The 11,591-nt window shown below is 36.6% G+C and overlaps 1 protein-coding gene across 2 annotated transcripts; it reads right to left on the bottom strand.

The window, feature by feature from the left end:
• Positions 1-1,129: 1,129 nt before the first annotated feature.
• Rnf6 (ring finger protein 6) lies at positions 1,130-10,985 on the bottom strand. 2 transcript variants are annotated; one of them, XM_004854823.4, is made up of 5 exons: positions 10,669-10,985; positions 9,923-10,005; positions 8,072-8,282; positions 7,000-7,095; positions 1,130-3,891 (listed from the first exon to the last, which is right to left on the bottom strand). In XM_004854823.4, the coding sequence occupies exons 3-5, from the start codon at positions 8,262-8,264 to the stop codon at positions 2,150-2,152; spliced, it is 2,031 nt and encodes a 676-aa protein (XP_004854880.2). In that variant the 5' UTR covers positions 8,265-8,282; positions 9,923-10,005; positions 10,669-10,985; the 3' UTR covers positions 1,130-2,149. The 2 variants fall into 2 exon arrangements, with proteins under 2 accessions (XP_004854880.2, XP_004854881.2); XM_004854824.3 differs by lacking the exon at positions 10,669-10,985 and adding an exon at positions 10,449-10,573.
• Positions 10,986-11,591: the final 606 nt, after the last annotated feature.

The following is an 11,591-nucleotide window of genomic DNA, read 5'->3' on the forward strand; positions in this document are numbered from 1 at the left end:
TCTTCTCATGTTGGTAACACTATCATTTTTTATAAAGTACCAAGTCAAACAAAGAATCAATATGCTTTTATTTCTTACCCTTACTTTATTTGCATTTCCTTCTTTATGTGTTCTCTGAATTTTCCTAACTGACTAGACCAGGTAAAGTAAACTTTTCTAAAGAATATCCCATATAAGAAATAAATGCTAAATTTAGTTGCTCATCATACTGGGGACAAATGGTAACACAGAAACATGTGCAAAATGTACAGATTAGGCCAGGCCTAAAATATTTAAATTGGCATACTTTACACTATGATTTGTGTCAGCACTGCCTCCTCCACTCAGGTGGCTCTTCCTTTGTGAATATATAACTTTCTACCTCTTTATACTGGAGACCAGAGATCCTTTATTAAAAAACATTTTGACATTCAGTTTATTCTTCCAGTTTCATTGTCATCATCCTGTTAAGTAACTAATGATGATGATGATGACTGATAATAAAAATGATAATGTTTAATCACAATAGTTCTTTTACCAGATTCTTTGCTTCCCATTTTTCTCCATTTCATTGTGCTCAGTAGGCTGTACCAGACCAATCTTCCTGAAATATGGAAAATGATCTATTTGCCATTAAAATCATCAGTGAATGATTTTAATTACATAACCTCTGTATAGTAAAATAAAAAGTCCTTAGTCTGGTGTGTAAAACCATCAAATCAGGCCCAAATCAAATTGTCCTGTGCTCCAAAACTGACCTATGTTAATTATTTACCCCGAGGTTATAACTCTTACAGAAACCTTTCATTTGGTGTTAAGTGCGCCCCCTAACAACTGACTTTTAATGAATTAAATACATAATCGCTAATCAGAAAGAAAGACTAAATGGGGAAATATTACTAAATCTCACAGAATCTGGCCTTGAAGTATTGTTCTTATGATTTTGCCCAATTGCTTCTTGGCCTTGTGGCTAAGATCAATTGATTTTTAACTTCTAAGAGCAAATACACCTTTTCCATTAAGACAGGGACTGTCTGCCACTGGAGGAAACCTGAACACCCACAGAACCTACAATGCCCAGTACAGAAATAAAAATTTAAGGAATGCCACAATGAAGCAACAACAACAAAAAAATAGCTCACATATAGTCTTTGTTTCAATATTTATTGGTAGAAATAGATCTTCAATTTATATTTTGTGTTTAAATAAATTCTACATTCTCTTAAGGTTTTCTCTTTCATATTATGTGGAGTTATTTGGCCTCCAAGTGAACTTAACATATTACCTATGTATTTGATTCTGTATATGCCTTTTATTAGATGTTTTAAACTAAATTTGAGAAACCATGAATACTGTATACCTTACTTAATCCAAAGAACTGTTTGCACTTCCCGCCCCCAAAAAAAGGCTGAACTCAAGTTAAATAATCTGTATGTCCTAAATTTCCCGTGTTCCACTTCTGAATAAAGAAATACTTGTCCAGTATTATATATTGCTTGCTAATAAATCAGATTGTCAGAGACGCTTCTGTAAATTATTTCTATTTTAAAATTATATCTTAATCTGCTTTCAGAGATGATCTTGTAAATATTAAACATTGTGTCATATGCAGTATTAGCCCAAAAGCTTAAATAAGAATCAAGGTTGAAGTTTTTAAACTAGATTATTTTAACCTTAAAATTATATATCTATATATACACACATATGGTATGCTGCATATTAAATTATCGTTTCAGGTAACTTAAATACATAGTAAACATTCAACCAAACATTCTTTGAAAGGCTTAGACACCAATGTCTAGACATAGTACTAAGCTTATTAAACTTAAAAACCCAAGTAAAATCTGCTATAATATCAAGAAAAGGAAGATTTTTAACTCATTGAATTGTGCAGATACAAAAGTGCTTAGCATGACAAAATTACCAAAATAAAAACATTTTAAAGGTTATTTGGTTCTAGCAATATTAACTATTCTGTACTTTTGGACAATTTAACATTTTTATTTTAAATTTATATAAATTCTTCTCTTTTAACAAGTTAAAAAAGCACACAAAAAAATAGTTCAAACTATAATCTTATTTTCCCATCCTGGTTAGCTCATCACAACTCAACAAAAGAATGTTTAAACACTCAGCTCTATTAAAATACAGTTTTTGAATAGATATCATTTCACCCATTGTTTGCTAGTCCAGATCCTAAAACAGGCTGCCGACAGATTGGGCAAGTGCAATTCTCTGACAGCCATCGGTCAATACAGTGAATGTGAAATTCATGCATGCAAGGTAACTGCCTGAGCTTGTTTCCAGTTACATAGTCACTGATACAAACACTACAAATTTTACCTAGTTCACTGTCAATACCACTATGCTCATAGTTCCGGGTGGAAAGATTGTCAATCTGTTCTTTGGTTAAACCACATCTTTGATCATCCTCACTTTCATTTAATAAAAAGAAATGAGCAAGGCGGAAAATAGGTAGTGTTCTGGTTTCTACAAAATTGTTTGAATTTTGCATCTGCGGACTACTTCTACTGTCACTGCTTCTGTTCTGAGGCTGGGTGATCTCATTTTCACCTAGCATTTCAGTGCTGTCTTCTTGGGCTCGCCTGTGTTGAGAAGAACTTTCACTGTGCTGGCCACTGTCATCAACTGTACCTAAATTACTCAGGTCTGGCAAATGCTGACCATTTCTCTGAATCTCTGACTCTGACTCAGCCTCCATTAGAGAACTTAGTTCTCCAAACCCAGTCATGACCTGCCTAAACATTGACCGAAGAGCCACTGAGGATGGCTCAACAAGCTCATTCTCAGAAATCCTCTGAAGAGGAACTGTTACGGCACTAACATAGGTTCGAATACCTGACCGCTCTAAACGAGAAATAGTTCTGTGAAAGCCCCCACTATTGCTTTCAACAGTGATTGTGTTTTCTCCTTGCCCTGTTCTAGATCGAGTTCTATTTGCAATACTATCCTGATCTCTATCTTCTCCAGGACGGATCCTTCTTACTTGAAGGTCCAGTGTAATTGTTGGATGCCGTTGTGCAGCAAGTGACGATGTATTGGATTCTTCCTCTTCTTCTGTTATTCTTGACACACGTCTTGAATTAGAAAATCGGGAATAGGCAGTGCCTCTGTGTTCTCTATCTGGCTCTAAAAAGACCTGAGTTATACCTCTTCTCCTCGCAGACCTCCTAATGGTTTGCCATGAAGGTCGACTTTCCCTTTGGGAGTTATGAACAGTTCCACTCTGTCTCTGAATTGGTGAACGGCTTCGACTACTGAAAGTAGACCGCAATCTTATTGGCTCTAATCTTTGGTTTGTATTCCTCACTGTAACATTAGTTCTAGCCCCGTTTTCCCAAATATGTGCTGCTCCAAATCTCTGCCCCTCCCTTTGCCTGAGTTCACTGCCACCTGATTGACTTGTTTGACTACTAAAGTTATTGCTTGAAGTACTAGTTCTAGGAATGCCAACTGCTCTCCCACTTCTATTTCTTAACCTTCTCAGTGTTGAGAGTGATCTATCAACTGAATTCTGCCTCCTTGAACTAAGCCTGGCCCTTGGAATGTTGGAATTATCACCACTGAAATTCACTGAGGTTTGGCTTCTTGTTCTCCTAGCCACAGGACTAGTAGATCTTTGTTGCCTATTTATAGTGTGACCTCTGTTAATACCTGAAAGTGAAATGCCTGTATCATCTTCCTCACGAATTTCAAATCCTCTGTTCTCATTATTTATGTCGATTTCCAGACTAAACCGAAACTCTCCACTGTTTGGGTTTGTTCGATTCACAGCTCTCCAAGTTTGGTTCCCAGTTTGTCCACTTCGAGTCGCATTGCCAGTAAGATGAAAGGTGTGCAGCCATGCTAGCAAAGAATCTTCATTTGAACTTTCTCTAGGGACTTGTGAGCCTGGAAACCAAATCAGATGAATTTAAAATCAATTCCTAAAATCTGTTTTTAGATCTTTATTGAAAGCTTGTAAGAAAAACAGAGTTTGTAGCAAATTAAAAAACATTTACGCATTTTAATGAATGAAAAATGGCAAAAAATCCTTGAACTTTCTAAATGAAAAGTATGCTTGATAAGCATATTCTAAAAATTAAAATACTGGTTATATAATTATAAACTTTACTATTTATGCAAAGTTGTGGAGAAATCCTTGCTCCTACTTTCTGTTTGTTATTGACCAAATATTACTGCAAATGAGAAATATATCCAATACCATATTGTATATTTATATTGTTTTATTCACATACTACTATCAATACAGTGGCAAACTTTATGTAAAATTCATCCTGTATCTGTGGATGAACCAATTCAATCAATAATTTTGCAACACAGTATTTTTTATAAGCCTAGGAATTTTATATCTCAGGAACTAACAAAAATGTACATCTCAAAAAATCTAGTTTATGAATATACTGTTAGAACCACATTAGTTATCTTTGTGTGAAGTTGGAAGACTACAGCAAGTTACTTTACTTTATCTATGACAATCTCATAGGGTTCTCATGAGGATAAAATAAGGCAATGCATATAAAATAATTAGCATAGTATCTGGCACATAGAAAACACTCAATAAATGTTCACTATTGTACAAAATAAATAAATTCTCTATTCACTTACAGTGTAAATTCCATGAAGACAAATATTTTTATCTTTTTTTTTTAATGGTATGGGGGGATCAAGCCGGGAGTAGTCTACCACTGAGCTACATCCTGGTCTCTTTGTTAAATTTTTAAATTTTGAGACAAGATCTCACTAAGTTGTCCAGGTGGGACTTGAACTTGCAATCCTCTTGCTTCAACTTCCCAAAGGGCTAGAATTATAGAAGTATGCCACTGTGTCCAGCATTTGTTATTTTACTCATTAGTAAATGTCTAGCTTCTCTAATAGTATCTGGTACAAATCATACTCTCAATTAATATTGTTGAATGAATCAATTTGGAAATCAGTGTGTCCAAGATAAGATATCTTCATCTTTTTTGTTGTTGTTGTTTGGTACCAGGGATCAAACTCAGGGCCTTGTGCTTGCAAGGCAGGCACGCTACCATTGAGCTAAATCCCTGGCTAGGATAACTTTCTTTGACTATGATATGGACACTGTGCCAAGCCTAAAGCTTCCATTTATATATTTGTAACTAACTAACGCATCATATAAAGTACAAAACATAATAAAAAGCATTTTGATGCACATTAACTATAGACCTCAACTTTAGAGTTTGTTTTTCTCAAAAGTAACTATTAAATGAGATTTCTTTGGTTTCAATTCATTACTGAAATCACTCTCATAAACACTTTTTAAAATGGTGAAGTTAAAGCTATAAACTGTGTCAGTAGAATAAGGAGCAACTTTAGCTATATTCTAAAGATAAGGGAGAGGAAAAAATATGAAAAAAGAAAAAAATGGAAACAAAGCCTTTGCAAATAGGGAGCAGTGGAGGGGTTGAAGGGAAGGCAGAGGAACAGGGAAAAAATAAGAACCAAGATACATCATGTAAGGTACAAGTTCCCAATGAGAAATGTAAATGTGTTATATACCTAAAATGTACCAATAAAAGAATTTAAGAGGAAAAAAATTTAAAGAAATAAAGATAATGAGCTATTTTACATTAAGTATAATGTCCATTAAAACATATTCAAAAGACAAGTATTATATCAATATGGTTTATTTACATATCTGAATTTAAAAAGTGGGTCAATATCCAATTTCCTTTTTAGTTTGGAAAAGACATAAGTAAAAGGAGGGTAAATATTAATGCTGAGTGTGGTGGCGCACACCTATAATCCCAGTACATGGGAGGCTGAGGCAAGTGGATTGCTGTGAGTTTAAGGCCAGCCTGGACTACACAGTGAGTTCAAAGCTAGAGACTCTTTTTCAACACCCCCCACAAAATTAATCAACCTAATTGCTACTTTCCTCTTTAATTAACTAGAATGTAGTGATGATGGTGTGTCTGAAACAGTTGAGCTCTATCTGATCTTCTACCATTGTAAAAACATTATAAATGGCCATGAAGACAGCCTGGCATGTAGGTGCCTGGGGGAACCTAGCTGTGGTTATAACCTAGCATGATCATGCTGCCGTAACATTCTCATAAACCTTTCTGCAATAATGGAGATGTTCTGTATTTGTGCTATCCAGTAGGGAAGCTACTGGTACATGTCACTATTGATCACCTGAATGTGGCTAGTATGACTAGTATCAGTATATTTTATTTACAAGTAGCTAGTAGGTACTGCACTGAACAACACAGCTGTAGACTCACTCAGCTAGCTTGGTGGGTCTCAGGAAGATGTGTGAAACAAAGTGCATCTGCCCTTCTTGGGCTGTTAGAATAAGCAAGGAAGAAATTTCTTACATCTTATTGAGCCATTGCATTCTGAAGGTTTTGTTTCTGTTTTGTTTTTTTGGTACTTCACTATAATCAATACAATGATTTGATAGGATATGTGAGATTACTAAAAATGAATACCTCTGGGTAGAAAAGTAGAACTGGTTAGAGAGACACAGAAGTTGGGTTCTACTTTTTTTATTTTTATTTTTGACAAGTACTCTCCTTTTTATAAGAACCTTTTATACTATGGCTTAGTGTTTGCTCAGTAAAATAACAGAAGAAATCAACAAACAAAGAAATAAAAATACATTTCCTGATTCTCAGTCTTTCTGTAATGTTCTATATATAAATTTTAGGAAGCTAAGCTTAGCTACATGATGGTAGAAAAAGTAATGTGTACACTCTAAGATAAAAATGAACTACGCTATATATAATATATATTGTCTATAATAATATAGCACACATATATATTTCTTGAAGATAATCTGTATATGAAATCTTTTATTCATTTTTCTGTACTGTCCAACAAGACTGCTTTGCATATAATACATAAACATTATCTGAATGAATATCACATCAAAGCTGGAAAACATTAAAAATAAACATGTAAGATATAGCATTTTCATTCCTACAACTGTTCCAGTCAAGCCTGCTCCTTAAGGAAAGGACTCCACAGTACCTCTGTTATTTGTCCCATTTCTCAAGTCAGGCTGAGACATTAGCTGCTCCTTCACTCCATCCAACCGCTGTTGTAGTTCTTCTGATGTTATTTCTCCTGAAACAATGAAATATTGCTTATTTAAAACTTTTAAATTACTAAGTTTTACGAGAACTCATGAAGTTAAGACTAATCTTTAACTACCTATAAAAGACTGTCTTAGTATTATCACATGTTCTGTAAATTGAAGACAGATAAAATTTTCAACTGACATAAATATACATCTATTTGGTTAAGCATTTATTACTATTTTATTAAAATTTACTACAATAAGAATAAATTTGAATAATTGATAAAGTACTCTCAGTTCATACATACAGGATCTATGAGCTATTAATTCTGTGCATTTTTGTCCCAGTTAAAAATTAAGAAGGGAATTTTTCTACAGAAAATTTTACTCCAATATTTCATTATATGGGCCATCAACAAACAAACATACAATATATAAAGGTACAAGTTTCAGTTAGTTTCATTTATAAAATGAATCTGTGAAAAATCTATGGAACATATTGAACTTGGGGGTTATTAATCTAGCTGAATAAACACTTCAAATAGGTTACAACTGGGGCTTAAATATCTTATTTGTACAAATCACTGAAGAGAGCTAGGACTACATATGTGAATATTTAATACTATTATGCACATCAATTTGCTATTTTAGCATTTATATATCTAATATTCTTACTTATTTATAAAATACAGAAATAAAAAAAGTAAAATAACAGAAGTAAGCCAGTGATTTTCTACTTTGTTATAGTAAAGTTTGTTTTTTATTAGTTCATATTTGCAGTATGCAGTGATTACATTTATTGTGGGGAGTTGATGCATGTACATAACACATCTTAACACATTTTTTTATCCCCTTTCCATACCTTCTCCCTCTTACCTCCCTTCATCTCTTGGTCCACTTTCCTTTAAACTCACAAAAATACATATTTTGAGAGAGGAAAGAGTATGTGCAGGGGAGTCTCCTTATTTTGAACTTTTACTTCTTATCCATTAAAAAGATGTCTCCTCTTTACCCATTTCTTACCAGGGGTGCCTAACAGATTGTGGTCTCTCATCAGCCGATAATCTTCATCACTGAGCTCATTAATAAACTGATAATAGGCTTCTTCTCTAAGAAGGCGCTCTTGCTGCCATCTTCTCCCATTTTCACGATGATTATGGTCTTGAGATGAGGTTTCTTCACCACCACTACCTGATCTAGATCCAGACTGATTCATACTGAGGCTCTTGGCTTCCTGTTCAAACAATATATACAAAATTCAAGGAGTTAGTTATGACTACATATGGCTTTGCTTTTTTTTTTTTTCCTGGCACCAGGGATCGAACTCAGGACCTTGTGCTTGCGAGGCAGGTGGCGGCACCACTGAGCTAAATCCCCAGCCCTGGCTTTGCATTTTTAACTCATAGTTGTTTTTTTTTAAATGTGTTCCCTACTCAAATACTTCATTTGCCAAATCTTAGTGTGTGAAACTTACACATAAAATGAAAAACAACTTTTAGGACAGAGAACACAATTGGACCTACTACTTTGCCTAAAGCCATTGTTTAATCAGACAGAATTTGAATTGAGCACACATTTCTCACATATGAATACCAAAATGGTTCTTTTTTTTAAACTTCTTTAACTCTCTGATAAAGTTGATCTAAAAGCCCTCGTTTGTTTTAAATATCTGAGTACTTCATGTCAAGAAATTTTAGGCTTGAACTATGCATGTTCATTATGTAATAAGCAAAGGGTTACTGGGAAAGAATAATTTACATTTTTTTTTCTAGCAAGATATTCCTTCTAAAATAAGGCTTATAAATGCAATAATACAAACTACCCCATTACACTTTGTTAAAGTTAAAATAATTAAGCCTGTTATATCTACCGCAGAAGCTTTGAGGTGATTTCTCCTTAAAACCTAACAGGAGGACTTGGAAACCCAGCAGGGAACAATATATCATGCACAATTGCAGGCTCTGAGGATTGTGAAGTGCACCAGAGTACACTGTGATTCATCACATCAAGCCTGGTTCCTCAGGCTGGAATGGTTACTTCCAGGGGTCTTGAGTGCCAGTGAAATTTTCTGACATTCTAAGCAAATGTTATTTTTGGATTACATTTAAATATCATTCCTGAGATACTTACTTTTAAATTATAAGGAAATCAAGGGAGAAAATTGTGCCATAAATATTTTGGAATGTTATAAACAGACCAATTTAGTAAGTCACTGGTGAAAGAGTTGTCACACTCACTTGAAGAAAAAAAACATTTTTAATCCAGATGCCCAGATCTCATTCCCAACTCTTGGTTAGAATTTTCCAGGGCAGGTCCTGGTTTATCATCACTAGCTAATCTGCGTGATCTGTGGATCTAATAAACTATTCTTTGAAAATTTATCCTTTGTCACTAAGGGGCATGTGTAGTGAAGCATCTGACTCAATAGAAGCTGGAGCTCAAATGACTAGGTTGCCAGGAAAGCAACTGTTCCAATTCTACCTCTACAGTTTACACTAGGAGTTTAATAAGCAACCTGCTGCTGGGTGAAGTTCACCCCAGAGTCTAAACCAGGAATAAGCAACTATTTAAGTTCACATGTAGTCTTACATTAAAGGACAAATTCAAGATTTTTATGGTGGTTATTAATTATAACTTTGAAATACCTAGTAAGAAGGTCCCCTCAAATGCTAAGTGACATTATTACAAACTCAAGATTTTCCATTTCCAGAACAATCAAGATCATAAACGAACAAGGAACATATTTGGTAGGCATAGCAGTAGGATGACTTTTGTATTAAACTGCTTCAAAAGTCAAAACCTAACACAAAATCTAGCTATCTAATATTACTCAAAACTTTTTCTGGTACATTTAACCACAATTAAAGTGAATACCTTATTTTCCTCTCAACATGCTTCTAACAGATGGAATGGCATCCATCCTTCAGTTGTTTGTGCCCTTTTTGAGAGCTCCCCATCTGAAGCAATAAAGAGAGATGAGTTATTCAATAAATTGACTCTGAATACCAGGAACATCTGGTAGTCTACCAACTCTGCTGCAAAGCCAAAGTGAATTCTCCGTGCTTTTTATCTCACACCTAGAATAACACCCCCATACAATTAGGTCATGAAAATCTCCTGCAGGGCCTTTCTCACACAGCAAATTCAGGGCTAGCCTCCTACACTGTCATTGTTACTGGGATTACAACTCTCGTTCTCGCAAAGGCCTTCCTTCCTTTCACGTTCCCATTCGTAGGTAGCTAGGGTTAGGTGATTCAAGTTTACTTCTAAACCTTCACTTTCTTGCCACCCCCGCCCTCTGTCCAGCTACTGGTTCTTTTCCTGGGTGCTGCAACGTAAGTTTCAGCTGGGAGATGATTCCCTAGTACAATAAACAAACTGGACTGGGAGCCCAACCAACCTCTTCTCAATGGAGACTCAAGTAACGCTTTCCTAAACGACCTAGATTTCCATAGGGAAGCAGGTGACAGTGGGCACGTCTGAACCAATCACCAGCTAGCGCAGCTCATTAGCACACCAGTTAACCAATCGGAAGACAGGCAGGACCCCTAGGATGGCCTGCTTTCTGTGACGTCTCCCGGAAGTAGTGGGAAGATCCAGAGCGTTATCCCCAAGCCCACCTCGTCAGGAGCCCGGCTGCCGCCTCGTCCGCGGAGAAGAATCTTCGGTGGGCAGCTGTCCTCTCCCGTGCCAGAGCTATCGCTGGGAGGCCGTCTTATCGTCCACTCAGGAGATAAGCCGAAAGATCGTGCTGCATCTTGGGGTTGTCCTGCTGGAGGGGAAGCTGTGGCAGAGAAGCTGTGCAGGAGGAGCGCCAGGCCTCAGCTTTTCTCTCAGTCTCCCTTAGCCAGGCCGCCTCTTTGGCAGGAGGGAAACTGAGAAGCGGGCCGGGAGCTCGCGAGTGCGTTTGGAAACTGCTTCCGGCAGGAGGCGCGGTGCCTGCGTGCCACGTTCCGCCCTCCCAAGGGCACTGTCACAGAGCCACCTAGAGTCCAAATACCTCGCTGCTCCGACAGCGTGGCAGCCGCGTGGTCAGCCTGGTTTCCATCCATCTTTGCGCTCTGGTGTCGCGTTTTGCCCGAGCCTGGCGACAGTGCAACCCATCGGCCTGATCATCTCTTTTTCCTGCCTGGTGTAACGTACAGTCCTTACCCTTATTGCTCGCTGGGGCCTGGAAATTACAAACCCTAATAATTTCTAAAGCGCTTGTGTTTGTGTTTGTTTTGTTTGTTTCGATTTTCTTGTAGAGAAAGCTGTTAAAGCTTCCCAAAGTTCTCCTTTCTGTTGTTTTGTTTTGCTTTTTTGTTTTGATGAGATGTGAGACTTAGTACAACTTGCCTTTGTTAATATTGTGACTAGGTCTCTGCCCATTCTATATAGAACCTCTCCTGACACCCCCACCATGGAAATGACCTAATCCCTGGACAGTGCTCACACGGCTGTTACACTCATCCTCTGTTCCATCATTCATGCTTGTGGTGGTTTTTTATATGTTTGTTTTGGGGTTTTTTTTTAAATACTAAGAGATTGAATCCAGGACTTT

Source organism: Heterocephalus glaber, unplaced genomic scaffold (genome assembly GCF_053883595.1).
Source record: "Heterocephalus glaber isolate CG9 unplaced genomic scaffold, H.glaber_assembly_v1.0 deba00001719, whole genome shotgun sequence".
In the NCBI taxonomy this organism is placed as follows: Eukaryota; Metazoa; Chordata; class Mammalia; order Rodentia; family Bathyergidae; genus Heterocephalus; species Heterocephalus glaber.